The 27,955-nt window shown below is 53.0% G+C and overlaps 14 protein-coding genes across 14 annotated transcripts; 7 read left to right on the forward strand and 7 right to left on the reverse strand.

The window, feature by feature from the left end:
* Positions 1-300: 300 nt before the first annotated feature.
* Z520_00745 (uncharacterized protein) lies at positions 301-1,863 on the reverse strand (the record flags this gene model as incomplete). The annotated part of the gene is made up of 1 exon (XM_016771265.1): positions 301-1,863. One exon carries the CDS (start codon positions 1,861-1,863, stop codon positions 301-303), a length of 1,563 nt encoding a protein of 520 aa, XP_016638175.1.
* Positions 1,864-2,608: 745 nt separating this feature from the next.
* On the forward strand, positions 2,609-3,157 carry Z520_00746 (uncharacterized protein; the record flags this gene model as incomplete). The annotated part of the gene is made up of 1 exon (XM_016771266.1): positions 2,609-3,157. One exon carries the CDS (start codon positions 2,609-2,611, stop codon positions 3,155-3,157), a length of 549 nt encoding a protein of 182 aa, XP_016638176.1.
* Positions 3,158-3,652: 495 nt separating this feature from the next.
* Positions 3,653-4,888, forward strand: Z520_00747 (uncharacterized protein; the record flags this gene model as incomplete). The annotated part of the gene is made up of 1 exon (XM_016771267.1): positions 3,653-4,888. One exon carries the CDS (start codon positions 3,653-3,655, stop codon positions 4,886-4,888), a length of 1,236 nt encoding a protein of 411 aa, XP_016638177.1.
* A 691-nt stretch (positions 4,889-5,579) lies between these two features.
* On the forward strand, positions 5,580-7,045 carry Z520_00748 (uncharacterized protein; the record flags this gene model as incomplete). Its single annotated transcript, XM_016771268.1, has 4 exons — positions 5,580-6,012; positions 6,079-6,228; positions 6,288-6,644; positions 6,708-7,045. 4 exons carry the CDS (start codon positions 5,580-5,582, stop codon positions 7,043-7,045), a joined length of 1,278 nt encoding a protein of 425 aa, XP_016638178.1.
* A 726-nt stretch (positions 7,046-7,771) lies between these two features.
* Z520_00749 (uncharacterized protein) lies at positions 7,772-9,928 on the forward strand (the record flags this gene model as incomplete). Its single annotated transcript, XM_016771269.1, has 4 exons — positions 7,772-8,124; positions 8,195-8,350; positions 8,403-9,696; positions 9,755-9,928. 4 exons carry the CDS (start codon positions 7,772-7,774, stop codon positions 9,926-9,928), a joined length of 1,977 nt encoding a protein of 658 aa, XP_016638179.1.
* A 203-nt stretch (positions 9,929-10,131) lies between these two features.
* Positions 10,132-10,926, reverse strand: Z520_00750 (uncharacterized protein; the record flags this gene model as incomplete). Its single annotated transcript, XM_016771270.1, has 2 exons — positions 10,132-10,785; positions 10,924-10,926. The coding sequence occupies 2 exons, from the start codon at positions 10,924-10,926 to the stop codon at positions 10,132-10,134; spliced, it is 657 nt and encodes a 218-aa protein (XP_016638180.1).
* A 691-nt stretch (positions 10,927-11,617) lies between these two features.
* Z520_00751 (uncharacterized protein) lies at positions 11,618-12,537 on the reverse strand (the record flags this gene model as incomplete). Its single annotated transcript, XM_016771271.1, has 2 exons — positions 11,618-12,000; positions 12,054-12,537. 2 exons carry the CDS (start codon positions 12,535-12,537, stop codon positions 11,618-11,620), a joined length of 867 nt encoding a protein of 288 aa, XP_016638181.1.
* Positions 12,538-13,909: 1,372 nt separating this feature from the next.
* On the forward strand, positions 13,910-14,500 carry Z520_00752 (uncharacterized protein; the record flags this gene model as incomplete). The annotated part of the gene is made up of 1 exon (XM_016771272.1): positions 13,910-14,500. One exon carries the CDS (start codon positions 13,910-13,912, stop codon positions 14,498-14,500), a length of 591 nt encoding a protein of 196 aa, XP_016638182.1.
* A 370-nt stretch (positions 14,501-14,870) lies between these two features.
* On the reverse strand, positions 14,871-15,815 carry Z520_00753 (uncharacterized protein; the record flags this gene model as incomplete). Its single annotated transcript, XM_016771273.1, has 1 exon — positions 14,871-15,815. The coding sequence occupies one exon, from the start codon at positions 15,813-15,815 to the stop codon at positions 14,871-14,873; it is 945 nt and encodes a 314-aa protein (XP_016638183.1).
* A 653-nt stretch (positions 15,816-16,468) lies between these two features.
* Z520_00754 (40S ribosomal protein S29) lies at positions 16,469-17,147 on the forward strand (the record flags this gene model as incomplete). The annotated part of the gene is made up of 3 exons (XM_016771274.1): positions 16,469-16,530; positions 16,830-16,929; positions 16,983-17,147. The coding sequence occupies 3 exons, from the start codon at positions 16,469-16,471 to the stop codon at positions 17,145-17,147; spliced, it is 327 nt and encodes a 108-aa protein (XP_016638184.1).
* Positions 17,148-17,728: 581 nt separating this feature from the next.
* Z520_00755 (uncharacterized protein) lies at positions 17,729-19,477 on the reverse strand (the record flags this gene model as incomplete). Its single annotated transcript, XM_016771275.1, has 1 exon — positions 17,729-19,477. The coding sequence occupies one exon, from the start codon at positions 19,475-19,477 to the stop codon at positions 17,729-17,731; it is 1,749 nt and encodes a 582-aa protein (XP_016638185.1).
* Positions 19,478-20,901: 1,424 nt separating this feature from the next.
* Z520_00756 (uncharacterized protein) lies at positions 20,902-22,838 on the forward strand (the record flags this gene model as incomplete). The annotated part of the gene is made up of 2 exons (XM_016771276.1): positions 20,902-21,465; positions 21,522-22,838. 2 exons carry the CDS (start codon positions 20,902-20,904, stop codon positions 22,836-22,838), a joined length of 1,881 nt encoding a protein of 626 aa, XP_016638186.1.
* Positions 22,839-23,780: 942 nt separating this feature from the next.
* Positions 23,781-25,574, reverse strand: Z520_00757 (uncharacterized protein; the record flags this gene model as incomplete). The annotated part of the gene is made up of 1 exon (XM_016771277.1): positions 23,781-25,574. The coding sequence occupies one exon, from the start codon at positions 25,572-25,574 to the stop codon at positions 23,781-23,783; it is 1,794 nt and encodes a 597-aa protein (XP_016638187.1).
* Positions 25,575-27,242: 1,668 nt separating this feature from the next.
* Positions 27,243-27,942, reverse strand: Z520_00758 (uncharacterized protein; the record flags this gene model as incomplete). The annotated part of the gene is made up of 3 exons (XM_016771278.1): positions 27,243-27,479; positions 27,536-27,845; positions 27,893-27,942. 3 exons carry the CDS (start codon positions 27,940-27,942, stop codon positions 27,243-27,245), a joined length of 597 nt encoding a protein of 198 aa, XP_016638188.1.
* Between the last annotated feature and the right edge of the window lie 13 nt (positions 27,943-27,955).

Below are 27,955 nucleotides of genomic sequence, written 5' to 3' on the forward strand. Positions count from 1 at the left end.
TGGGATCTCTATCTGGTGAGATGATGAGATGTGTGTGCTACCTACGAGAGACAGTGACAGTGACAGTGACAGTGATATACCTAATGACAAGGCTGTGTGACACACGGCCTTTGGATATGTATGAGTTATGTGTTCCAAAAACCATCAGTTTCGGCACGACGACTAAAATTAACTCGACGACTGCAGCCGTACTTACTTGGGGTATTCAGCGACTAGGGGGATCAGAGAACCATCGCCAGCTGTAGTTGTGTTTCTGATGCATCTAGTTCACCGTGTGCCTCCAGTGCGCACCGTCCATCCTCAGACTCTCGCGCGGTTCTCTCGTCGGTAGGGTTCGCGATCCCGCGAGTCTCGCTCGTATGAATGCTCCCTCTTCCGCCGTCGGGGAGAGCGCGAGCGCGAGCGAGACCGCGATCTGGACCGGGAATATGATCGCTTTCGTCGGTCTCTGCCCCAGTCTCCGTCATCCCGCTGATCTCGACCTCTGTCTCGAGGCCGGTACGAGTCTCGATGCGAGTCTCTGTCTTTGTCCCCATCTGTGTCTTGTTCCCTATCCCTATCGCGGCGGGAAGCAACGGCACTTGCATTCGCGCCCGTTGGACCGGTGCTCCCTCCTCCACGGTCGTCATCGGGCAAGAACCGCTCGTCCAGACCTCTTGTGTCGAATGCTCCGGCCCCTCCCCTGCCGGCGCCACCACCACCACTGCCTTTCCACCTTTTCACGTCCTCTCCGAACCGGCCCGTATCCTGCCCTTTCAGGTCCGTGTACCTCGTTCTTCCCTTCTTGCCCAATTTCGTCATGTCCCTCAGCCGCATGTACTCGGGCAAAGTAGATTTGTCGGTAACCTGATCCTCGAACCTCGCGCCCATGACATCTCTCCTCTTGAGCAACTCGGCCGTCTCGTCGCCCTGGAAGAATGCGCCCTTGTGGTGGTATCGGGCCAGAAACGCGGCCTCGGAACGGCCCTCCTCGCGCTCCTGTTTCTGTCGCTCGAGGTACGCTTTGTCTTCCTTCTCGCGCTCCTCCGCCGTCAAATTGCGCCGCCGTTCGATTTCTTCCAGCTCCTTTTCCCGTGCGATGAGTGCCTCCCGGTCTCGCTTCAGACGCTTAAGTTCCCGGAGTTTCCAAGCTGCGTATTCGGCTGCGGGGTCGAGTCCGTCGGTGTCGTCCACCATGGATTCAGGCACTAGCTCGTCGTCGTCATCCCATGCCTTTTTACCCTGGGCGCGGGCTAGAGCGTCTCGTTCGAGCTTGTCCTTGATCAGAAGCTCAGCTTGGGCGAGACGACGAGTTTGGGTGTCTAACTCCGGATCTGGGTCCGCGCCATTTGCAGCCGCTTCGGAATGGGCGTTGGAGGGTTGTGTGGAAGGTTTCCGATCTGATTTCTTGATGAAAGTCGGACGCTGGAATTTTCGTCGAGGTTCTTCTTCTTCAGAGGAGGTTTCTTCATCTTCCTCGTCCTCAGAGGACTCTTCTTCTTCTGATTCCTCGTCTTCCTCTGATTCTTCTGTCCTGAGTTCCTGCTTTATCGGAGCTTGTCTGGCCGAAGTGACTGTAGTTTTGAGTGGCTGTTGCACTGCTTTTGTTACAGTAGCATCGGCGCTCTCCTCCTCGTCTGTAACGAAACCTTCCTCGTCATCCTCATCGCTTTCCTCTTGTCTACGTTGTTGGGCCCTCTGCGGCTGCGGTCTCGTGGTCTGTGGCTTCCTCTGGGGTGGCGGTCGCTGCTGTTCCTCCTCTGATTCTTCATCTTCGTCAGACGATTCTTGCTCCGCAACTGGTTTGCCGGGACGATACCTTGCAACGGGTCGCGCAGGGTTTGCAGTCATCCGCTTTGCGGGGTTGGGCATAGGTGGCGGCATATTGGAGTGGCGCTTTTCGTATCAGGACGGTTTACAAGATGTAATAGATAAACAAAGACCCCAGACTAGAGAGGGTCGCTTTGACCGGAGACCTGCTCTGGCGACAGATGTGTACACTCTTCTGGCCAGCAGGAAGAACGCATTTTCCTTGACGTCGCAGTACGGTGGAGCAAGTGACTTTTCTTCGACTAGTAGGAACACACCACGACAGCTCGTCGGCTTTACTGCGGGCAAATACATAATTGCGGGAGACAAACTTCCTCGAATTTCTCTCATCTTATCTACCTAGGTACTCTCACTGGGGATGCGAATTGTCACGACCTGTGCGAACTTACATCTAGATATATGATGCCAGGAGTCTGTACTGGAACAGCTCACGTGGTGGATGGGCACCTACTTTTTTGCATGCATCAGCGCGATCTTGCAAGGAGTTCCGTGCATGTTTGGTGTGCGGTGAGACGATCATCCCTTTCATATCAGTCCTGCTTAGTCGTGATCGATCAGTGTTTGTATGGGACCTAAGTTACCGGGTGACAGCACGGTACTGGCATGCCCGTTCTTCTTGCCAATGTGTCGATTCTTTCCCTTTCTATGCTCGTCTGATGCTCCCAGTTTGCTGCTGTTCAGTCCCCGTCACTGAGCTCGCATTCGTTTGTTAATTGGTGTGCTCTTAATCACCCTTTCCTTCCACCTGAAAAGGATCAAAGCTTCAATACCTTCTGAACTGCAAATCCAGCCAGAATCAATGTCTGACACAGTCGAGTCCCCGCCGGCCGACATGGCATCCTTCCGGTCTCGCGTCGTTGGCACCTGGGGTCTGGTGTCGTACGTCGGCATCAACCTTGAGAACCCGGAAGATATCATCTACCCAATGGGCAAGGAGTGCAAAGGTCAAATCATGTATAGCAACGACGGGTACATGGCAGCTTTGCTACAAGAGGCGGACCTCAAACCATCCGACCATGACTGGAAAGAAGGCACCACCGAAGAGCTGGCCTATGCAGCGAAGAAGACCCTCGCGTACTGCGGCCCCTTCTACCTTGACGAAACACGTGGAAAGCAGCAAAAGATCGTCCATCATGCTCAAATGAGTGTTCCGGCCAACTGGATCAACACTCTGCAAATCCGATGTGCTGATCTGTTTGAGGAAGACGGCCAGGACTACATCATACTGGGACCGGAGTCTCCGACCGAATGGCAGGGTGTCAAGCGGCTTCTTCGGCTGAAATGGCGAAAGCTCACACAGAACGATGCGACTCAGCCTCCAGCAGACGCCAAAGAGCTGAAGATTTAACCAGAGGTGGCAATGGAAACATGACATGGACCACAGCTAGATCATCAAATGGCGCTGTCGATACAGTCGTTCGAACAATCAGAACAGACGTCCTTTTGCCACAATGAACAGCCTTCGGTCGTTGTTCGAGCAGATTGGGAGATGAAGGACGTTTTGCGGAGTGTGCGTATCTGAAGTGAGCCAGTCGACAAGAGAGATGGTATTTGATATTTCGTAGCTAGAGCTAGGACTCGAGTCAGAGCAAACTTAATGGAATCTCTCGCATTTTCAGTCTCGCATGACGTTGTTCGCAGGGTCTATGTGGTTGCGGTATAGTCAGATGTGGCTTATCAGGCTGACCGGCAACAGGGGCTTCCGCTGCTAGCCACTCTAGCTTCACCGACTTCCCCAACAATCTTGGAATTCATTTATACGTCCACAATGTGAATCTACCGCGCTCCAGGATCTAACTGATCCCTTCCTTGCATTCCTGCCGTCTGTCAACGATCTTGTAGCATGGCTGCTGAGGTTGCGAGCAGTGCTACAGTGCCCGACGCGGCGACTGACCCTGAAAAGGCGGCTGCTGGTCTCGCATCCGGCATTGACCAAGTGAAGCTCGAAGATGCCAACACTCAGACCGCAACACAGACCACAACACAGCCCCCAATTCAAAGCCAGGATCACAATGAGACTGCCATCGAAGCAAACTCAATTGCGGCAGAAAAGCAGCCTGACGATGGGGCTACGCCCGCAGCTCCTGCAATCAAGAAACCTGACCTACCACGAACCGCCGCCGAAGGGCTGATCAAGACACCATTAGGCGAACCTCTAGAGACTTCGAAACCCTCTCCCAGACCAGCGCTCACGACAGAACAAGAAGGCAAATATGCCACCCTTCTGAAGAACGTGTCTGCGTGGACTGAGATCCCAGAGTCCTCTGCTAGGGGATCGAAGACTACCCCTCTGACCGACTCAGAGCGCATGTTCCTGACTCGGGAATGCTTGTTCCGCTACTTGAGGGCTACAAACTGGAACGTGGCGCAGTCAGAAACAAGACTGAGGAATACTTTGGTCTGGCGACGCGAGTATGGATTGGAGAAGCACACAAAGGAGTACATCTCGATTGAAAACGCGTCGGGCAAACAGGTGATCTTGGGGTGGGACATCCAGGGACGGACTTGTCAATACCTGCGACCCTCTAAGCAAAACACCGAGCGGAGCGATCGGCAAATCCAGCACTTGGTGTTCATGCTGGAGCGAGCGATTGATCTGATGCCAGCTGGGCAAGAGACTCTTGCTCTGCTTATCAATTTTGCAGAGACCAAGTCTGGACAGGGCGCAACACTCTCTCAGGGCAAGCAGACATTGAATATCCTCCAGAATCACTACCCGGAGAGGCTGGGCCGTGCTCTTGTCACCAACGTGCCATTTTACATCTGGGGCTTCTTCAAGCTGATCACACCGTTCATTGACCCGTTGACAAAGGAGAAGATCAAGTTCAACGAAGACATGGGACTACACGTGCCCCGGGAACAGTTGCTCAAGGAAAGCGGGGGACTTGTCGAGTTCGAATATGATCATGACGTGTATTGGCCCGCTCTCAATGACTTGTGCGAGTGGAAGAGGACAGAATATCGGCGCCGGTGGGAGGAGGGAGGCAAGCGAATTGGCGAGTACGAGGGATACCTCAAGGGAGCAGGCGAGAAGTCTTTGGCCGAACGGGAGAAGGACACGGAGCAATCCTCTGCATGAGGGAGACGGGGGATCTTGTTGATACTGATTGGCTACATGGATACACCAACATTCTCTAGAGTGCCTTTAGAGTGCCTTGAATAGATCAGGGACAGGAGTTTCAATGATAGGAACAGGCATACTGTCTTGTGACTACTGCGTGGGATACGTACTTTCGGTACCGATACTTGCAGCCAGGGGAATGGGAATCACATGCTAATTTGGGGGTCGGAACAGCAGCCGAATCGAAATGTTCAGCTTCTGCCCCTCCATTTGCACGTTCCCCCCAGTGCCCCCTCGCCCCCTCCCCCCCTCGCTCCCTCGCACCCCCCTCCGCCGTGTCCGGACCACCGCTCCGGTTGGCAGCCCTGAATCGTGACTCGTGAGCCCAAGGACGGGAAGACGGGATATGGCGTGCATCTCGCAGGTTCGTGTCTTTTTGCACTGGCACACAAGTTGGCCGATGAATCAGGATCCAACCCTTGTGTAACGAAGTCTAGCAACCACCTTTTCCAGCTCACCATCCCTCATACTGTTCTCTCCTGTGGAATCCTTTCGTGTGACAAGCCCACCTTTTTTTCTCCACTCTTTCTCATCCTTCCTCTACTGCACACTTGACACCACCGCACATCATCGCAAACCACCCGGCGAGAAGCAGAGTTTGCCATTCCCAGCAGCAGCAAAGCAAAAAGATGCGGTTTGACAGGTCGCTATGGCAGACGACACAGAGGTGACCCAGCCGCCTTCGCATGCGCGCTCTACCCCGCCAAATGGCCAACCCACCAGCCCTTACAACCACCACCACAACTCTCATCACCACCACCATCAACAACACCACCCGCATACTCAGAATAGCGCCCCTTCTCCTCCCCCTTCCGCCGCCGCTAATTACGGCGCTCAAGAGGCCACCTTCGTCCGGCCATCAGACCTGCTACGTCCCAAGGCTGTTCCTCGCAACATACCCCCTCCTGCCCCTCCGAAAGCAGACCGTCCTATAGATAGAGATGAAAGAGCCGGCTTGCAGGCAATACGGGACTTCCTTCGAGCGCGCAAATGCTATGATGTGCTACCTTTGAGCTTCCGCCTGATCGAGCTAGATGTCGGCCTCACGGTCAAGGAGAGCTTACAGATCATGGTCCAGTGTGGTATGCCTTCACGTTCACGAGAAAGTATGACGGAAGGAACTTGTGCTAATATACTGGTGCTTGTAGGCATTGTCTCCGCACCGCTATGGGACTCGAATACTTCCACTTACGCTGGCCTCTTAACCGTCAATGACTACCTCAACGTTGTCAGGTACTACAACGTCCACGCCGATAAGCTGAAAGATGTGGATAAATTGCTACTCAGCGATCTGAAAGGTAAGGCCATGTCCTCAATCCAAGATCATTCGCATCGACCTAGACTTACACCGCGCAAGATCTCGAGAAAGTCCTCAACGTCAAACCTCCCGAAACAGTCTCCGCCTCGCCAGAAGCTATCCTCTACGATGCTCTCCGCAAACAACTTGTTTCGCGCGCTCGTCGAATACCCTTGGTCAGCTATGATAGCGACACCCAGCGCACCATGGTCACTTCAGTGATCACCCAATACCGTATCCTGAAATTCATCTCTATGAACGTCAAAGAGACAGACATGCTGAGAAAGCCCCTCGAGATGATAAAACTGGGCACGTATACCGGCATTGTGAGGTGTAGTATGGACACCACGGTATTGGATGTGGTTGATGAGATGGTCACCAAGAACATCAGTAGTGTGCCGGTTGTTACAACGGAGGGTATGTTATGGATCGCTTCCCCAATCTCCACCGATCCGAACGAGACTGACTGAGCTTTGGCAGGCATGCTCCTGAACGTCTTCGAAGCTGTTGACGTGATTGAGATCCTCAAATCCGGCGACTACGGCAACTTGACTTGGACTGTAGGCAAAGCTCTCAGTTGCCGCTCACCTAACCACCCAGGTATATACTGCTGCTCACTCGAGGACGGGTTAGACACCATCTTCGAAACAATCAAGAAGTCCAGGGTCCACAGGTTGATGGTGGTGGACGAGCAGAATTACCTCAAAGGAGTGCTGAGTCTGAGTGACATTCTGCACTATCTGCTTGTAGACGGCTCCGAGGAGAAAGACGGTGCTGGGCACGGGCATCTCAGCGCCGAGAAGATTTACGGCGCATGACCTATCTTCCACGAAGGAACTTGCAGACGAATCGTGATGAGTAAACGGCCTTAGCGAAAAAGGACGGGAAGGGAATCAGAAAGGGCGTTGGGTTGATAACGGCCTTGAACGATGCCAGTGACAGGTCAAGGCGCGAGTACAGATACAGGAATATCACAAAGTTCGAGGAATAGCATGGCGTTGCACATAGGGTCTTCGGGACGGCGCTGCAATGGCATGGCTGACTGCTGGGACTCGGGCGCGACGACCTACATCCAGCCGGGCACAGTAATGAGAAGAATGGAAATGTCGGCCACGCGATGATAGTAATAGACTCAGCTGCTCCATTGACCCGGCACATGATATGATAAAATGGTCGTATCTGATAGGGGACGCCAATTCTCCCATATTTGGAATGGCTCTGAAGAGCGCATCTTTTTTAAGCATGCTCCAAATTCCTTACTTGAACTGTTTGCGAAAGAGTATTGTCCCATGATAAGCTCTTAAGAGTAAAGACGCCTTGGAGTCGGAGAGCAAAGCCTTGCGTGCAAGCTTGCTTAATCCACAAGCGGTTAGTCTTTCAACGCCAGATCTTGGCGATCAATTAACGCGTCCTCCACCGCGTTTGCGGTCTCCAATTGTTCGACGCTTCCTCGCTGTCCTCCAGTGTAAGTCGGCATCACGACGCACCGCCTCACGAGAGTGAAAATTCGCTCTACCGACGGCTCTCAGAGACGCACCAGCACGATGACTGCCATGAAAGAAAACCTCAACGCCGTATTCGATCCCGCCGGGGCAGGGGGTGGCCTGTCCCCGGACATCCTGGGTGTCCTGGAGTCGATACTCCGCGTCCACTCTCTGGGTGTGGACGAGCTGTTCATAAAATGGGAGGTGTACTGTCTGAAGATGGGCAGCGAGGAGACGAAGTTGGACCTCGAGACGGCGAGGATGTTTGCAAAGGATGTGCAGGACTCGGTGGAGAGGGGTGGCCAGCACCAGCATACCGCTGCGCCCAAGTCGGCGGTCAAGTCGGAGAGGAAGAGTCTTGTGCATGCAGCTACGCCTAGGGCTGTGGGCACTTCTTCAGATGTCTTTGGGATGTATGTTGCCACATGTCTCGATCGAGTAAGAGAAGAGAGAGTACGATGCTGATGCGCAGTGTGTGTACAGGCTGGACGAGCTCACTCCCAATGCGATTTCGCGACGAACCGGCAGCGTCAAGAGGAAGGGGGGGGATTTCGACTCGCCGGTACCCAGAAAAGTCAGCCGTCCGGAAACTACAAATAGGACGACGCCGGGGAAGGCTGGAAAAATAGATGCTTCTGCGTATGTTCATGCCTTCAGTGCTATGGATATAACAAATTCTAACATGGGTCAGAGGCATACCCTTCTCAGAACGGCCAAATGCAGGACAAATCATCGAGACATTGAACGAGCACCTCTCCGCCGCCGAAGCCCCAATCGCTCCCTTTTCTCAAGCGCGACTGCGCTTGGTTTCGGGGACGGAATACAAAAAATTTCAGTATAAGCCGATGGCCATGCGCCTTCGAGAGTCTTCAGAGGTACTGGACGAACGAATCGATGATTTCCTGGCTCTCATCCAGAAAGCCCACAATTTGGAAGACTCTGCATTTGGAAATGCGGCGGCACAGCGCACCAGCGAGATCATCGCAGTTGGCAGGATTGCGTGCGATACGGCGGACGGCAAGCTCAATTCAGCGTCACTCGTCTTAGAAATGTCGAGACGAATGGGTGCGGGACTCCGTGTGCCTCTGAAAGTGGACGGTCTGCCATCCTATCAGTTCTTCCCGGGCCAGATCGTGGCATTGCGAGGCACAAACGCTTCCGGGCTGTACTTCACAGTCAAAGAAGTGCTTTCCGTGCCAAAGCTCCCAATGCCCTCCTCGCTACCGAGCAACATTGAGGCGATCAACGAGCGCCTCGAAGTGTCGGACAACTCGAGTTCACTTCCACTCAATATCATGATCGCCTCCGGTCCATTCACCGCCGAAGACAACCTCGACTATGAACCGCTTCAGGCCCTGTGTGAGAAAGCCGAGGAATCAATGGCCGACGCCCTCATTCTACTTGGACCTTTTCTAGACGTTGAGCACCCAATGCTTGCGTCGGGCGATTTCGATCTGCCAGACGTGCGAGGTCTGGATCAAGAAGCCAGCCTGGCGGCCCTCTTCCGACTGTGGATCTCCACGCCTCTACAGCGCCTGTGCTCTGCTGTTCCTGGCATCACAGTGGTCACGATCCCAAGCACGCGGGACTTGATGAGCAAACACGTCAGCTGGCCACAAGAAAGGCTGACGAAGAAAGATCTTGCGCTACCCAAGCAAGTTACCATGCTTCCCAACCCGTCTTTCATTTCACTAAACGAGGTCGTCTTTGGAGTCTCGTCACAAGACATCCTGTACGAACTCAGTCGAGAGCAGCTCTCCCATGGCCCTGGGCAAGATCTTTTGACCAGATTACCGGGGTATTTGATCGACCAGCGGCACTTTTTCCCTCTTTTCCCGCCCATGTCGAGAGATAAACTGTCCAGCAACGGTGTCGTCAAAGCCACCGGCGCGTGTCTGGATGTGGGCTACCTCAAGCTTGGTGAATGGATGCAAGTCAAGCCTGATGTGCTCATTCTACCGAGCATGTTGACTCCTTCCATCAAGGTATGTTCATCTATTTTTGTCTGGTAACTTTGAATGAAGCTGATAAGTGAGTTTGCAGGTCGTTGACAGCGTCATGGTCATCAACCCAGGACAGCTGTCCAAGCGCAAGGCTGCTGGGACGTATTCCCAGATATCGCTGCATCCGCGCATGTTGTCCGAGGAGGAAAAGTCGGCCAGGACTGTGGCGCATAATGTGTTTGAACGGGGGAGGGTCGATATCATAAGAATATAGTGGTTTAGCAGCATCTCGATGTGTCCATAGAGGTGATGTTTGTTGGCTAATCCCGCCGCCCCCATCGATATCAACAGAAGCCGGGGATTATGCTTGGGGATGTAATGCATGTCGTGTTTCTCATGACCACATGAAATGACCCCAATACCGCATCAGCGCCTACTGCTTTGTTGTTTTGTTTTGTTTTTTTTATTCCAGCAATATCACCGTAGAAGCAACAAGCCGGTCCTCTTCCCTTCTCTTCTATGTCTCGTCCCCTCGGCGCCGCCAACAGTGGAAACCGCATTCCTCGGCTGCGCATCAGCCACCAGCGCATCCAGCCCCAGATCCCTCCACACGGGCTCCCTCGTCGCGCCCGCGTGGCTTGCCTCGCCCGTCGCCGCCCCGTCCGCGCCCGCCGTCCTCGCCCCGTGGTCCACGCCGGCCGCAGCGACCGCCGCGGCCGCCGAGCCCGGCACGATAGCCCCGGAGGCCAGATTCTGGTTCAAGGCGCGGTTGATGCCGAACGCGGCGTGCATGTCCGGGACCACGTCGTCCTCGTCTTCCGGGTTGATGGGCATCAGGTGCGGCGGCAGTGCGATCTCCTCGAACGGGAGGTAGTGGCCCGGCAGGGAGGTCATGCCGCTGCCGTCGCCGATGTTGCCTTGCATTGGCTGCGAACTGCCGCCGATCCCGCCGCCGCCGACGCCGACGCCGCTGGATGAGTGGCCAGAGTGCTGCTGGTGGTGGTTCTGCGCCGCGAGCGGTGTGGACGAGAGCGCGAAGACCGTCGATGCAGGTGGCCGGCAGAACTCTTCGAATACGTCGGCCAGACGCGATGCGTGCAGGTGGATGTACGTTGAGGAGGAGTCGCGGGACTGGTTGAATGAGGTCAACGCGGTTAGCTACTGAATGACTGTCGGATTGATTGAGAGATAGACGGAGAGGGGAGGACAGACAGGCAGGGGCCGCGAAGTTTAGGCTGGGTATATTGAACTTGAGGATCGGAGACGTACCATTGTTTTCCTGGAGTGGCTTTCTGAGATTCGTGCTAAGCGCAGGCAAGACTGAGACTGTGAATGTAAAGGGTGGGTTTGTGAGTGGGATGGATGGGATTGATGGAGACAATATTTCGACAAATGTTGCAGGCGAGGAATTGGAAGTGGTAAACAAAAAGCGTGGGGAAGTAGGCGGACCCTTGCATGGCTACGGTTAACGACTCGGAGCTAGTGCTATATAGCAGGAGAACCAACCCCGCCTGGCAAAGCCTCGTCACTGCCACCCCCATCGCCCCAGCATTCGTAAGAGGTTCTTACAGCCTCGTCTGGGACAGCCTCATTATTTTTCCATAGCAGATTCCCGCAAGCGTCTAGATGAAGCCTTCGAATCTCCCCACGAGTTATGGCTCCTTGCTTCTCGGAACCTGTGTAGTCTCGAATTTGTTCGTGAGCTACTGATGCATTCCATATTTTGCTGCCGTGACCATCCAGTCATTCAGTCATTTGTGAGCTCGGTTTTTTACCCCCATGAACCTCTCCAGCAAACACATAACCAATCCCGTAAGCTATTTGTAGTATCCCGTCAAACTCCGCGAGGCGTTCCACCCCCGAGATATTTCCATGCGCCGGCATTGCGGTCCATTTTGAGCCGCTATGCACGCCGTGGCTCGTTGAGACGATGCAGGAATATCATCACGCCTACCCTGGCGTCTCATAGACAATCTGGCTCGGGTCCATTTTCGTTTCGCCGGTGGCACTCCTGATGCACCTTGCGTACAAACTCGGCGCTCTCCACCGGGTACGCGGCGACCATCTCCTGCGCCCATCCCGACCGACGGTATTCTTCAAGAGGCCACACACAGCCATAGCCTTCTTCGTAGTCACCATGGTCAATCAAGCTGTCCAAATAGTCGGCGATTTCCACACGGGCTCGACCCTCGGCGACGACCTCTTGGTCAAAAAGCTTGTTCCGTGGGGATTTGCTGGTGTCAGTATTTCCCCTCCGAGGGCTTCCGTCGCCGTTGCTGTGCCTGGCGACAAGCTTGAGCACCGAGTATGGAGCCTTGACTAGAGCATGGATGACGTTAGTCATTCCTACAAAAGTGAGCGTTGAGAGAAACTCGCGGCAAACCGCAGCTGTGACGTACTCTTGTCGTTTCCATTTGGATCTCCATCTTTATCGGCACCTTCTGTGCTGATTTTCAACGTGTCTATCGCGTCCGAGAGCTCCGTCGAACCTACCGTTAATGGTTCTGCAGGGGTGGCAGCCTTGTCGTCATTGTCATCGTAGTCTGATACATCCGTCCCAGACTCACTGTCGTTGCTGCCACCTCCGTCAATGTCTGGTATATTGTCCGGATAGACTCTGACCGGGCCTTTCCGCTTCGTTGTCTTGATTTTGGGTCTGGCGGGTATGTTGATCTCAGATTCCGACTCAGAGGGCTCTTGCAGTGGTGGCCAAATCCCACAGTGCAAGAACTCTGGAGGCCATTCCCCGACGACCTTGGGCGTGGTGGTTGGTGGTTGAGTGGACTCAGATATCTGTTCCTTGGCATGCTTGCGACAATGGTGATGCTTGCATCCGGCATGGATCAACTTCCCAATCAATTTAACATCCACTGTTGTGTCCATCTTGAGGTTGACATTCAACCGTAATGACTGTAGTTATCCTGTAGTCCCGTTATTTGATGGTAGGGCAGATTTCTAGACGCTCCGACATGCGTGGGCTTGGGCTGGGATACTTGAAGAATATCAAGTGTTTTGGAGTCCAGTCTGGGGCACACAGGCGAAGGCTGGCTGGCAGAGTGGGATCATGTGAGGTCCAGCTCATTAAAGTACTGTGTGAAGGAATATCACGGGTTTGAAGCCCAGCCATCCTTAGGGCTTCTACAAGAAGACCTGAGTCGCGTGATCTTCACGATAATGGGGTGGTGGCCCAGAGCAAATCAACGCAGGATACCAGTGCGGGCGGCAGGAGGACATCATTCCGAGACACCACGTCAAGGACATCTTTTCGGTCTCGGAGATGGGGCTGTGTAGCGATTAGACGGTGGTACCACGTATGATGCCTTGTGATGTCGACTAGGAAAAGAGATGCGCCTCTATTGGAAGCAGACGGAGGTGGTTCGATTATGGCGCGATGATGGTTTACTTGAAATCTCGCACCTTTCCCGAAAAAGTAGTAGTGGTCCCCGTAATCCTGCCAAGAGCTTCCGCCAACTACCTTACTCCCTCCCTTGGCCTTCTAATTACCTAGTAACTTCATGGCTTCTCCAGCGAGTGTTGCTTTGAGATATTTTCCCACACAGTAAGAGTTATTATATTCCTAATGCTTGATTTTATCGGTCCTGGAGCATGGACTCCTTTGCCCTTTATAGGTAATTACCAACTCCCTTCCGAATCTCTCATTGCCGTTTGCCTCCACGTCAACAGCTTCGGCCCGTCCTGGGCTTTAGATACTTGCCCCAGACTGTCTTGGACATGAGGCAAAATCGACCAATGTTAGTCGCCTCAAAAGCATTCGATCTCGGAGACAAGTCTAAGTGGTGTTATACCTATATGATCCAACAATGCTGAGCCACGATTCAGCCCCAATACCTGCTCATAGCCTGATCTTCTCGCCTTTTCGTACAGTCAATGCCCTCCATAGCACGACGATGAGATCGGGGGTAATCCCTGCTTCAGGGACCCTCTGTTCAATTCCTGAGTCTCTGATTTCCTATGTTTCAGATCTCCCACCTAGGGCAATGGTCAGAGAGGTGGATGGAGAGGCACGGGAGCAGATGGCCATGGCCATCAACCAACTGTAACCTCAGTCTATGCATGTTACTAAGCGAACAGATCAGCCCATGGATGTGACTAAACGTCAACATAAAAGGCGGCACTCTGGCCAGAAACTCCTTGCATGCTCTATCCAACCCATTCTACAAGGTTTGTTCACTCGCCAACTCTACACTGAGTCTACTCCAGTGGTCACGCGTAACACCCTCTCCAATCGTTCACAATGAAACCAACCACCCTTCTCGCTGCGGCAGCAGCACTTCTCAGCCTCACAACGGCCGCACCCATCGAAGCATCAGAAGTCAGCGACATCGAGCGCCGCGATGCATCCACCTATGACCTCGCCATTGGGGGTGGTCGCTTCAACTTGAACGAGCTCCAGTCCTACAGCTTGTTCTACGCCAACAGCTCCGCCTACATTGGACAGATCAAGTACCAATCCTACTCGGAGCCGCTGATCGTCTCCGGTGCCAGGAATGGCATCGACACCATTACCTTCCAGTCTATCCACAGCAGCCCGACGGGTTGGCAGCAGATGTACGTGGTGCCCGGCCAGTCAAAGCCCGTCGGCTTCAGTGTTCCACACGGCTCCCCGCCCGCCGGTGTCCGCACCAACGAATTCAGCTTCACCTGGAACGGGTCTCTGCAGAACCACGGACGCAACTTCTTCTACGCGTGCCAGGATGCGGCAGGCACCCTGGCGGCGATCCACAGCTACCAGATTTGGTGGATGGCAAATGGCTTCCCAAGGAATTGGACGTGCAAGGGTCCTTTGAACATTCACGTCGCCGATGGATGTGCCAGAAGCTTGTAAACGCGATCTCAACCATGTACAGAATTGTTCTATTCGGCAACAATGTATCATAATCGTTTCTTATGACTTATGAAGACGGAGGGTTGGCGGGATACATGCGTGGAGCGGGAAGTTTGTATTTAGCGTACTGAAATTTTGATGGCATTGACGCGCAGATTCGTATCTCTGATTTTGTTTTCCTTCCTTAGCAAGCTGGGATAGACTTGAATGGTAGAACAAGAGCTAAGAAATGAGCACACGCAGGTGGTCCGTAAAATGCTGCACGAACATGTGCAAAGATAATTTGCTTGGGTCCTATCACCGCTCTCGGAAGTTCATATCTCCAAAGCCAAGTCCGTGCATTCAACCAAAAGCCAGCGACAAGCCAGATCTAATCGTGTACCCCAGACTGATAGTAATGTGTCCAATCATGATCTTCTTCAAACCCCAATTCCAGCCGAATCTTGTCATTGCAGATGGGGGCTTCTCTCCCGCGCAGCTCTCTCGTATGCGGAATATGTGGATACAACCCCTCCAGGAATAGCGACGTATATCGGCCGGTGTTGGTGATGGTGTCGTTGACGGCGTTGAATATTTGGAATCCCAACCCTGACTTCTCGAGCCCGCGGTGGCACATTTGACCCAGATCTCTCGCATCAGTGTAGGACCAGCCATGCTGAAACCACCTCTCGGGCTCGCGGACGTAGCCCCGAAACACGTCGCTGTTATACTCGTCCGGTTCGAACACCCTGCCGATTCTCAGGCAGTATATGTCCACACCGAACTTGGCGGCATAACTCCTTGCAATCCGCTCACCGCACAGTTTCGACAACGCGTAGGGATCTGTCGGACTACAGTCTGCTTCCTCGGTGACAGGAAAGGAGGCATACTCCAAATTGCCCTGACCAAAGGCAACGCCGTAGACGGTGATGCTGCTCGCAATGATGATCTTCTTGATACCCAACTTACAAGCCGCCTCGATCACATTGTGGGTGCTCATGACATTTATCCGAAAGGTCTCTCCATCAGATACGACCATCGGCTTGTTGATGCCAGCGAAGTGGATCACCGCGTCAGGAGGTCGAGGGGTCTCTGCGGGGAACGGCTCGCCTAGTTTCATGTGCGTGTTGAGATTGCTGAAGACCTGGCCGCTGTCGGTGAGGTCGCATTTTATGGTGTGGACGTCCCGCAGCTCGGGGAAGTCGTTGGACGAAGAGGATGCGAGGTCGACGAGGTCGAGGTTGATGACTTGGTGACCGTGGCGCAGGAGTTCTTTGATCACATGCCGGCCCACCTTGCCCGACCCCCCTGTGAAAGCGACTCTGAGGCCTGGCATAATAATGGTTGTAACGCAGCGGAATCTTAGGGTCTTCTAGCTGCTCTTTCTTCTCGACGTACAGAGACTTGCCGCAGGTGTGACTCAGACCTATGTATTCAGCTCCTGTTGAGGGGCCTCGAATCTTTGAAAGGAGCATTGTCCCGCAAGGTCACGTCGGACCTGGACCAGTTTGACCAGTAAGGAACGGCGAGCCGTCATGCGGAGAGTCATCAGGGCTGGAGAAACCACACCTGACGCATTCCAGGTTGCTTTGGGAGAACATTGACCACCCCTCTCGCCCTCGACGAGTATGGCGAGAAGCGAGACTCTGGCCAATGAGCATCCAAGGTATAGAGCTTGCACGTGATCTGTAACTTCCTTGGCATTGCGGAACCCACATTCTGAATTCCGACCGAACTTTCACAACTTCCCACACAATTTGCAGGGTCTTTCCAACACGCCAAACGACCAGTTGTCGCCAGCTTGAACAGTGAGTCACCCTTCTCTTGAACCCAGTCGGCCACTCTACCATCTTGCGCAATATCGACGAGAGCCAGAGATTTTGCACACCTGCGAGAGAAAAGATTCTGACATATTTATCCCCCGACCAGAAGCCCCAACGGACGATTCTCCTTCTTCACGCAAAGAGATCTAGACGGAAAACCGCAAACATGTCTCACGAGAGCGTTTGGTACTCTCGACCCCGAAACTTCGGCAAGGGTTCTCGCTCCTGGTACGTGGTCTTCATCAATCGTCCTGCAACCCCCGAATGGAAGATCTGTATACTTTGGTGCCTTTTTCAAGCAAGAGATGGATTTTACAGCAGGATGAAGCGGGATTTTCTTTGAGTTTCAATCATTCTGTGTTCGGACCGTCTTGCCATGCCGGGCGCAGGGGAGGTCAAAGTCCACGGAGCGAAATGGGTTCAATGCGATGGATTTGCCCACCTGCGTCCCAGGCCTTGCACCGCGCCATCACGAAATCTCGATACATGAGAGAGAAAATATCTGCTGACTCGTCCGTGTTCCCCAGCCGCGTCTGCACCCACAAAGCCGGTCTGATCCGCAAATACGGCCTGAACATCTGCCGTCAGTGCTTCCGGGAGAAGAGCCAGGATATCGGGTTCATCAAGGTACGTCCAGCACGCAGGGAAAGCTATAGGTGTATCACGATGGAATAACATAGAATGTGTTCTGGCTAACCATGGGCATCCCTTTCGTGAAAACAGCACCGATAAATGTCTACGCCCACCGCAGACTGCCAAAATTACACCATCGACCAGAGCGTCGGAAGTTCAATATCCTGAGACCCTGGTGGAACGAGATGTGGTTCGGTGAATTGCTTGCCTAGGGATGGCGGCGAAGAGCAAAATGGACGTCGGGAAGAGAGTGGGGGCTTGTGGAGGAACGGGCCTTGCTGAGCAGAGCGAGAATCACATTTCTCACAAGACTGGCGAGACGGAGGAGAAAATCCTGCCAGACGAAATCCGACAACGGGCGGAAGGGTTGTGACATTTTTTCCTCAAAGCGGAGTTTGCGGCATCGTGCGGGAAAAAAAAATGGCTTGCTATGCTACATACCTAGGTAGTAGTATGTGCTAAGACGGTGAAACCAGACTCGAATCGATGCAGGCCTATGTGATGTATTCTCGCACTTGCGAACTTCCTCTGCGAGCCCTCTATCTCTCGTCGCTCGTCTTTACACGAACACATTCATTTCGTATAGCTGGATCGGACTTCACCTTCGATTTGACTACGTAAATGGGCTGCCATGGTAGGAGCGCGCTCATACTCATTCTCGCCCTGCTCGATAGCATCGCCTGGTTAGGTATTGAGATCCCACATGTTCTCTCATCACCACTAATCGTTTCATTGAATCCACACAGAGGAAACCACTAAAAGAGGAAGGAGAAGAGCCACTCCTCTGCAGCTATCAAGCCAAAGCTTGGTCATCCCCATGCACACCATTGACAACCGGAACCGCTTGAGGCGGCAAACTGCCCAGTTCACATACCACAAGATCCAAGAATTCCGCTGGCGTCACATCATACATGAGATTTAGTAGAAATAGATTCGGTTGATCTTTCCAATCTTCCAGCCCCCTGTTATTCGACGGGCTGTTCTTGTCGTCCCCGTCATCGTCATCCTTCTTGTCCTTTTGCTGATTCGGCTTCTTGCTGGTGGTGCCTTTCGCTGTCGGATTTGCTTCCAGGGAGGCTTTGGTTGACGATAATACCTCGGCTTCGGCGGTCTCCACCAACGCGTCTGGCTCGCCTAGTTCATTCATAATGATACTGTCGAGCGCTGCCTTCGCCGTGAATTTGACCGTCTCGCACAAGACAATGACAGGGACGTTGCGGCCTTTATTCTTGTTCGATTCCTTGGCCATCATAGCAACCATAGCCGAACCAGCACGAGACAGCAGCCTCCCGTTACCCAGCATCGCCGAGGCCCCTAAAAAGCATTTTGTCACAGATTCAGATTGGTTGTCAAGGACATCTGCCAGGCCGGACAGAAGGTGGTATTGGACTTTGAGACCTGCTCGTATGAGGCTCTCTGCGTGGTTTTTGCCTTCGAACATGGGTCTAGAGTCGACGACAATGACATTAAAGCTCTTCCCTTGCTGATGCGCAGTGAGGAGCGTTTTCTCCACGATGCTGCTCTTCCCGTACGTGAGAATCACCTCTCCGTCTTGGATCCGCGCACTGGCTTCCCGGGCAATCACTTCATCGGCTAGCGTGATCCTCTCACGAATGAACAAGTCGATGGCCTGACATAGACTTTGCTTGGCTTCACTGTCGGTGGCCTCGACGGGTTGCGTGGAGATCAAGTTCTTCAGCCACCGGATGCTGTTCCCTTGGCTCATGCTCAGTGGTCGCGCGTTTCGGAGGTACGCAATTTGGTGATTGAGATGAGTGAGTAGATGTCGAGAAAGCGCTACGCCGGCAGGAGTGGTATATGTCTGGATAACTTTCTTGAAAGCCAGCAGGGTCGCTACACAACGTGCGTTGCCGCCGCAGATCACATAGTCGCGGAGCTGTAACCCTAGCGATATCACAGCGGGATGTATTTCTCGGCCGGCGCCAGATAGCGTGGCTTTCTTTTCCTTGGGGTACAAGTGCGAGAACATGGACACACGTTTGAGTTCCTGACGCTTCTCTTTCTCCGGAACCGTCGAGCCTTGAGGCTGTTGTAGCTGTTGTTGGGTCGCGCCTCGGAGGGGCAAAGCCTTGCCCGAGGGCGTCCGTTTGTGATGCGGGCCTGTGTCGCTTTCCCTCTTCGTCGTTGATGGCCGTCTCTGCGTTTCTGGTTTTGCTCCTGACGCTGCGGCCTGGCTTTGCGCCTGAGCCACGGCTTGGGCTCCTTTCTCAGCAACCTTTTCTGCTCTTCTTGCCGCCTTTTCAGCCGCCTTTTGTCTCTTCAACTGTACGCCGGTCAATTTCACTCCTGCTCCTGCTTCGGCGACATTTTGTTCTGTGGTCGTTCGAGGGGCAGTCTCGGGCCGGGATTTCGACTTTTTGGAGTCTTTGATCTGTTCATTACCATTCGCCGTTGTCGGCTGAGGACTCTGGGTTGTTCCATTGAGAAGGGTCTCCCCTCCGCTGCTGGGCATGGTGAAAGAGGCCGCCTCTGGGTTGAGAAGAGTGCTCGCGGTGGCCGCAGCAGGCTTTGATTCAGCCATGGCTGGCAGGCTGGTGGAATACTCTTGAATAGTCTTAGACAACGGATTCTTGGATGCGTGGAGAGAGTAACATTCAGCAAACCTGAAGAGAGCAGGTACTATTGGTGTTGGTGCAACTGAGTCATTCTTGACTGCACAGTGGACGCAGTTCGGGGCCCAAAATCGCGACTCCACATACTTTTTCCCTTGCTCGTGCCACGTGAGCTCGCGCCAGATTCCTGTTTCGCAACCAGGTGCCACGATCTCTCCCTACCAAGTACCACGTCTTGTATTTGAACCACTCCGAAGGTGATACAGATGGCTATTCCGAGTGGGTAAGAGCCTGTGGCCTGATAGTTTGGCAAATCTAGCAGAGCGAGCTGCTTCTCCGAGTCGTTCATATATATCGATGCGACTTCCTACGATACAGCCTCACCTAACGCACAGTCTCCACACTCTAGTTCTTCGGACTCGACTCTACGTCTTGACACAGTCATGTTCCGGGCGACTCCGCAGTTTCCAGACTGACTATGCCTTGGCCTCAGTCTGGCTCGGCGTCTCCTGCCAGCATAGATCTTGAAACTATGCTTCCTTTTACGAAGCATCCTCTACATCTGGTACTTACTCCAGACAGCATCAATGATTACATTATTTCTGTCTACCCGGAGAAAGAAACCAGAATGCAATCTCCTCTGCACTGCTCGGGGAGCATGATGGTTCGCAAAACAACGACGAAGTCGAAATGGAAAAAGATGAACGCATGTTTGCTTCGAGGTGACGTGCTCATTGGTCCTGAAACAGTTAACCGCGGCAGCACACCTATTTCGTTCGCCTTCCCTCACCGGGCGAGTGGAGTCCCCATGGGCAGCCAACCCACGAAGGGAATGTGCTAGCTGTATGGACAGATCCTAGCACTCGTGTGCGCGGACATGCAGGCCGAGACTGCCAGCGTCCACTTCTGGGCACTGCTAGCAAAACGACAAGTGCCTAGGCATTCAACAGTATTACTTGACAAGTTATAGAGCGAATCCCCCTCTCTGGAGACAAATATCGCAGTCAATTATAGCTTGTCTCTGCTTTGCTTCAGCTCAACAGCTGATTGCTGCCTCAACACGACTTTGCATGCCTCTCGGAAGCTCGCCATATAGCCAAAGACATTTCCATGTCGCCCCAGTCGAAGGCTTCCAACAAACAGGACTCTTCAGGTGTTCGTTTCATCCAAAATAAACCCGTGAAAAAGAGAGCTTCCCAAGCATGCACTCAATGCCGGAGTCGAAAAGTCCGTTGCGACTATGTCTTGAAGTCCCCTGCATCATGCACCAACTGCCGACTAGATGGGATCGTCTGCGAGGTACCGAAGAACAAGCGCCGCAGGTCAGTTGTCTTCCTGTTCGCGACTTCGGGCCATTCGCTAAGTTGGTTTCAGACCATATGATACAGTCAATATGTCTCTGACGGCACCGATAACCCTCGCTTCGTCATCCGTCAATGCAACTAAGACAAATACAGACGTATACCATGACATGTTCAAGGATGAAGATATACAGTCTACAGAAAGTGGTCACGAGACAGCTTTATCAGGGGGAATGACTGTCGAGCTTGATGGCATTGCTCAAGCCTCGCCAGACACTTGCTCCAATCAGTCTCTCGACAGGGCTGACGTTCTATTGGCGCCGCATCTCCCTCGATTTATCAAATCTCTCCCATCCCACCTGGACGAGGATGATTTGCGATATCTACAAGCGCGAGGGTGCTTTACGTTTCTCGCTACGGAGCTGGAGAAAGTCGTTATCCGCAGATACGCAGAATTTATTCACCCGTTGGTACCGGTCCTCGACCTTGATGAATTTGTTGACATACTTTTCGGGGATATGCCGAAGAAGATGTCTCTACTTCTGTATCATGCGGTAATGTGTGCTGGTTTGGCCGCTGTTGACATACAGACAATTCTTGACCACGGGTTTGAGTCAAAAGTTGCTGCGAGAAAACAGTACTATACCAAAGCCAAGGTTTGCATTAGAGAACAGGCCCTATTTTGACGGGACGTATCTAATGTTGCGGTTAGGTATTATTTGATATGGACGTTGAATCGGACCGTCTGGTAGCATGCCAAGCAGCCCTCCTACTTATCAGCTGGGGCAGCTATGAGCACTCTAGGGATGCGTATTATTGGCTGGGCATTGCGATCAGCCAGGCATGTTCCTTGAGGCTTCACATGCCTGACAGAGATACCAACCTTCCTAAAAGCGAGCAAACGTTGCGCCGGAGAATTTGGTGGACTCTGATCATCAAAGAGTGCGATGTGTGCCTGACATTGGGAAGGCCACCACGTATATCACCCCATCGCACGGCTCTCCCTCAGCACGACGTATTCACGAATACTTCCCAACTCAGCAATTACTCACGTTTGCCGGAAACTGGAAAGCTTCGGGGAGATCCATGGATACAGCGGCGACTCGAGATGGCATATATTGAGAAGGCCAAGCTTGCAGCGATCATCTACCGAATCCTAAGACTTGCCTCTTCTAATGACGACTTTGTCAGCTCACAAAGGAATCGAAATGCAAGGATTTGGCAGCTTGAATCAGAACTCAAAGATTGGCGACTCCAGCTGCCCATGGAGTTGACATCATTTGATACGGCTTTGAATTTGTCGGAAGACGCAGATAGGTCGTTGCAGATGACTATGTCGATCTTACATCTAACTCAACTTATGGCGCTGATAATGCTGCATAAGAGCGAGGTGTCTGTTGCCAGTTGGACAAAGTGCTTACAGATCGGAGAGGACTGGTTCGAAGATAACGAGGCGCTGGATGCTCAGGGACACACAAAGTCAGTGAGGCAGGCTGCGCACGAGATCACCTCCATCCATAAGACTTTGCATGAGCAACAATTGACCCCCTCACTTCCAGCAACTTGCATAGCTACGGTTTGCACGGCTGTGTTTGTCCATCTACTGGACGCTAGGTCGATGCCAGGGACCATCCGAGATTCAGCCTTAGAGCACCTCGACACTTGTCTAACCGTCCTCCGCGAACTTGGACATATGAACGAGGCTGCCACAGACATCACAAGGATTGTCGACTCTGCCGTTCAAGCGGTCAAAGGCTCATCCGCTTCCTCGACTCGCCAGGAGAATGTCTCGTCACCGACCGGTACGGCGGGTTCGACCCGGTCTCGGTTCACGAATGACGGCCCTCCCAGCTTTATGGAAGGAGTTGTGCCTGACCAACTCCCGAACCACCGTCATCATGGTATCTCGAGCCCTCGGGATCCGTTCGGATTGGGCTTCGAATTCGGGGGTCAGGACCTATTTTCCGGACTCGAGAACTTTTTCGACTTTGAACTCATCGAAAGTGTAAATTCATTGGCAGGAGCTTGAGAGGTGGGAGCACAGTACGATAGAGATCTCCACTGGGAACATGCGCCTGAGACGAAGCGCTCTTAGTGTCGGACGCTGTGAGATGCAAATACAGCATTCTGCGTCTCCGATGGAAAAAGGGAGTCCACGGTAGATACAAAGCATGTTCCAATCTACCAGGAGGCCTTTGCCTTCTACTGCTCTAAGCTCCCTCAAAGTCTTCTCTGCACTTGCCGCTTCCCAACCGACCGTTGGTAGCTAGTACCCCTCCGTGCCCTCTCCTCACACGCATTTTGCCGACACTTTCGCTCGAACTTGGCATCCAAGTCGTTCCCCTCTCGGAAGTCTTGGCGCACGTTTCCCCCGCTACCTCGTACAGAGCGGAGAACCGGGATTGATACCTAGTGAGTAGCTCGGTAGGTACCTAGGTAGTATGGTCCGTGCGCCGCCAAGACATCGCTTAGACCCGACAGCCATTCGCAAGTTTCCCTGTAGGTACCATCTGCCAAAAGGGAGGACTTTGTGAACCAGCAGTGTGTCAGGATTACCTCGTATAGTCCTCAACTCAAAAGACTACAGTCCTTGCATAATCTTACACTGATCCTGTTACAAACCAGACTAGTCTGGTCGACTGTCCTCAGATTGTGCTGATTTATGGTCTGCTTGGGTCAAATTATTTGCTTTTAGCTACCGGGCTTTTATCATCATGTCATCCGACCGTGTGAAGGCTCTTGGTCTTCCTCGGCTTTTTGTTTCTTGAGGCGGGCTTACGTGCCCAACAGGATCGTCTCGTCATGACTCAACATATTGGACCTGAGTGTCTGGCAGTCAACCCCCAACCCTATCACCTCCTTGCGAACACACCATCATAGCCAACTAGGGCTGCAAAGTTGACGAGTTCATGCCCTCGAGAAGGGCAGTCGCTAGGGGTTGGGGTCTGGAGCAGGAGGACGAACCGGCTCTTCAAACATTCATTAGATCATCCCACCACAAGTCGTTCACACTGTTGATCTCCTGATATGCGCGCACTTCCTCAAGCTGGGTCTCCGTATGAGCAGCTTCTTCAGCTCGCTCATCTGGTCCGATCAAGTCCACTCTTTCCGTACTCATCTCTCCTGAGATCGGACTCGGCTGTGAATGGCCCGGTTCGAAACCAGGTAGCAGTCCCTTTTCTTGTGGTGCTTGAGGAGCGTTCGTGGAGCCCGGATTATGCGGGGAAGTCGACTGGATCTTGCTTTGGCCATCTTTCAGTTCCGGAGGGCTTGTGATTCGGGGCGTCGGCCCTTGGATGGTCGGATTCAATTTCTGAATCGCTTGAGAGAGCACTAAAAGTGCAAAATCCGCCGAGGCAAAAGTATCGCGCAGGCGCTGTAGGACCTTGACGCAATCCGCAAGGCATTCCCGGGACTCTTGACACGTTGCTGAGATGGTCGACCGTGCATCTGCGTGAAGGACGACGCAGGCCGGAAGCAGGACCGCCACGCTTGTGTTGGGCACACTATCGGCCATGTTGCGGGCGACGACGTCTCGATATAGCGAAGCAACCTTGCGTGCAGCGTCATACACCTTGGTCTTGGACGTCTTCTGCGTTTCCGTCGCATGCTTTGTCGAGGTAATCATGCATTGCGGTCGGTGCAGAGTGCTGGCAATAGCTGCATAGACACTAGCTACCACTGTGCTATGCAGATAGACGAGACGGTCGCTGATAGGACTTCTGTCGTCCTGCGACTCCGGAAATGAGTATCGTATCTCCACAGGCAGCCCTTCGTACCACGTTTCGAGGTCTCGATCGCGCCTTGCCACTTCAGTCGCGCTGGACGGTGCCTTGGGGAGCAGCTTCATAGTGGCTTCGCGAGTGCCGCCGATCTTCTGCGACGGCGTTGCGTACTGTAATGTCAGAATGTCGGCAACTATCTTGCAAAGGTCGACCAGAGCAATGCAGAGCCGGACCAGATTTGCATGAGTTGATCCACTGCCGACAGCACACGCGGACCCGATCATGTGTTCAAAATCAGAAAGTGAGGTGCACGCTTCAAAGTCTTCAATCTCAAGCCCCTGCACGAGGCACTCTTCTTCCTTGATCCTCATCGTCCTCCTCATCCCAGACGCAACCAGCCGGTCACGCATATAGCATCCCCACCATATTCGCTTCCAGAGTCGCTTCTCCTGGACCGTGCCGGAATTGTCTTGAGGAACACAGTTGAGACCAATGGATCTGGCATCGGCCACCGCGATCCCTACCCAGTGCCATATGTCCTTGGGGTGATTGGGGCTCGGATACCAGTATGTCATCAGCAGGACGCACTGTACGATCGTGACTCGATCCTCCTCATAGTCGAGGTCGTAGAGCATTTTGACCTTCTGAAAATATGCTTTTTGGTAAGCACGGCGGTCTTCATGGCCGGTGACGTAGTTCATGTCGATGAACGTGGTGCCTGCAAACATCACCGCTTGAAGCAACATCAAGCTGATCGTGTCGCTGGGATCATTTCTGTCAATGGAACGCAGGAAGTCGCGGAGGTCGATGATGGGTAAGAGAGGGTGCACATATTGGATGTAACACCGAAGCAACTCGTTGCGTTGTATAGTGGCCGGGATATCGAAGGCTCCCTTCCTCTTAAGGTACGCTAGGTCTTCGTTGGAGATGTGTTGAGGTATTGGACGAAGATAATGTGGTAAGATAACTTGTGGCACCTCCCCACAGGGCAGCTCTTTCGGAGAGGTCGGACCGAACTGATCGGATAGACTGTTCCACATCATGGATTCATCCGCTTGGTCAAGAGTCGCCTCGGGCTCCGGCACAACATCATGGATTACATCTATGAGACCGATTAGCGTGGAGCGCGGCGATCTTTGGCTGGGGCCAGCACACTTTTGTCAGGGCTATCACACTGAAGCTCATGTTCCGGATCGTTGGAAGGCGACGTATTCTCATGCAAAGGTGTGCTTGCAGCCACCTCTTGCGAAAATAGGGTGGCCGGCGTGATGGAACAGAAAGTGTCGACGTAATGGGACCTGAGATCAACTTTAACCTAGTGATCCTGAGCCCAGGAAAGGTGCACCTACCTGCGACGTTTGCTTTTTGGCACCTCGCATACCGTCCCATCCAGGCGGCAGTTGGTGCAGGATGCTGGACGACGAAAGATATAGTCACAGCGGACCTTGCGCTGACGGCATTGAGTACATGCCTGTGAGGCTCGTCTCTTCACAGGCTTGGTCGAGATAAACCGGAGCTCTGAGGAGTTCTTGGTTTTGGAAGCTTTTGTCTGAGTCGAAGTAGTCATGTTTGGCTATACAAATCAAACAAGTGACAGAGGGTCGAATATAAAGTTTTGTCCGCAAGATCCAAGGGTTTGAGCGAATTGTTAGGCTCTAGGGGATCGAATTCCGGATAGACCAGAAGCCTCATTGATATATGTGGGTCAAGGAACACTCCCGATGACGTGCCATGAACAGTCAGCCTCCAGCGTGGAAGCAGTTCATGGCTTTCAATTCTCAAAATTCCTAATCAAACTCCAACAGTAAAATATTTTGAAGGTCCTGTGGGAGAGTCGTGTGAGCTCGCCAAAGTCTGGAAAGGACACGAGCCCCCCACGTTCCCTCGGTTAACTGTCTCGGGAACAATCCCCAAAAGGCGGAGGACTAGCTTGAAAAATACAGTATGCTCCAGCCCTTGGCCAGAGTGCTTCACTTGTGCGTAGCTGCTGGTGGCGAGTGAGCGGCTTCATTCATTGATAAAGATTCCATGGAGAGTTGTGAGGCTTCCTGCACATTAATACTCCGTGGAATTGAGCGAGCGGCGTTTCTCCGTGCTTCGGTTTTTCGGCGCTGGACTCCCGAAAGATTGAATATGGAATTCCGATCTCTGGTATCTTCCAGGACAAACCCAGCATTTACCGAGCAAGGACAATTTGCCGGTTGCGGCTTAACAATAAAGCAACCATCGGGCCGCATTAATGCTGAGACGGTCTTCCGATCTATCGGTCCGATAGTTTCTGATCTTCATGGACTTGGCCAACGTTTTCGGTAATAGCTCCCGCAAAATATTAATGTGGCCGAACGAGTTGACGGTCTGCTAATCGACGCTATGTATATCACCAAGTGCCATGGGGTGATTGAAAGAGCTATCTCGTACTCGGTACACTGCTGAAACAACCGAATAGTTGCCTCGATTATTGACAATGGCCAATTTGGGACTAGCTATATTACCTAAGCGACCACGCCGCATTCGGTCATATTCCCGCCGATCGAGACTCCCCACGCACTCGTTTCTCCTTCACCTTTTGTCCTCACTGTCTGTCTCTACCTCTCCCCCTTCCCTCCCTACATGTCCATCTACATGTCTGTCTATGCGACGTCATTGTGTCTTCAGGCATCCTCTTTTCCTCAATTTTCTCTATCTGAGGGTTGGGGTTGTCACAGAGTCTACCACGCGACAACAAACAGACTTGCCAAAAGTACCATCAATGCCGAAGGGGCAAAGAGCTCCGCTGCAGATGAGCTCGAGGCGGTGGTGGAGCTCGACGCCGAGCTCGACGCCGAGCTAGAGTTTGATGCTGGAGACGAGGAAGAACCAAGTGTTGTAACGCTAACTGTTGAGCTGTTCTGGCACTGGTCCGCAGGCAACAGAGTAGCGTTGTTGGTGAAGGTAATGTCAGCACACTGTTTCATGAAACCATCAGCAAAGTCCTCCGGAGAGATGAAAAAGCTTTACACACATTGTACAACCCTTCGCCATTATGGCCAGCAGTTGCAAATTGAATGGACGCCTGTGTTCCCTCCTGAATAGGGAGACCGGGCGGCAACGTTAGCTTAGGGAAGCAGAGGTTTCCAGGCCCGGTCTCATTGAGCGGAGCGGAGAACAGCGTGACATTGAAGTCAGACGTGTTGACTCCGAAGCCGAGATTGATGAAGATGTAGGCGGCAGCGTCATGGAGAGTAACATTGAGAGATCCTCCCGTGAGAGGCCACTCCGTTCGGGGTGTAGTTGAGTTGTCAGAGATCCCCGCACCTACAATCCGAAGACCACTGTGTCAGAATCAAGTGATTCTCAGCGAAGTGAAGTCATCACGTACAAGGGTAGATCGTCTGTGAGAATGGTAGGTCGAAGGAGTCGGCTCGCCATTGAGGATACCAAA

Source organism: Fonsecaea multimorphosa (assembly GCF_000836435.1).
Source record: "Fonsecaea multimorphosa CBS 102226 unplaced genomic scaffold supercont1.1, whole genome shotgun sequence".
NCBI lineage: Eukaryota > Fungi > Ascomycota > Eurotiomycetes > Chaetothyriales > Herpotrichiellaceae > Fonsecaea > Fonsecaea multimorphosa.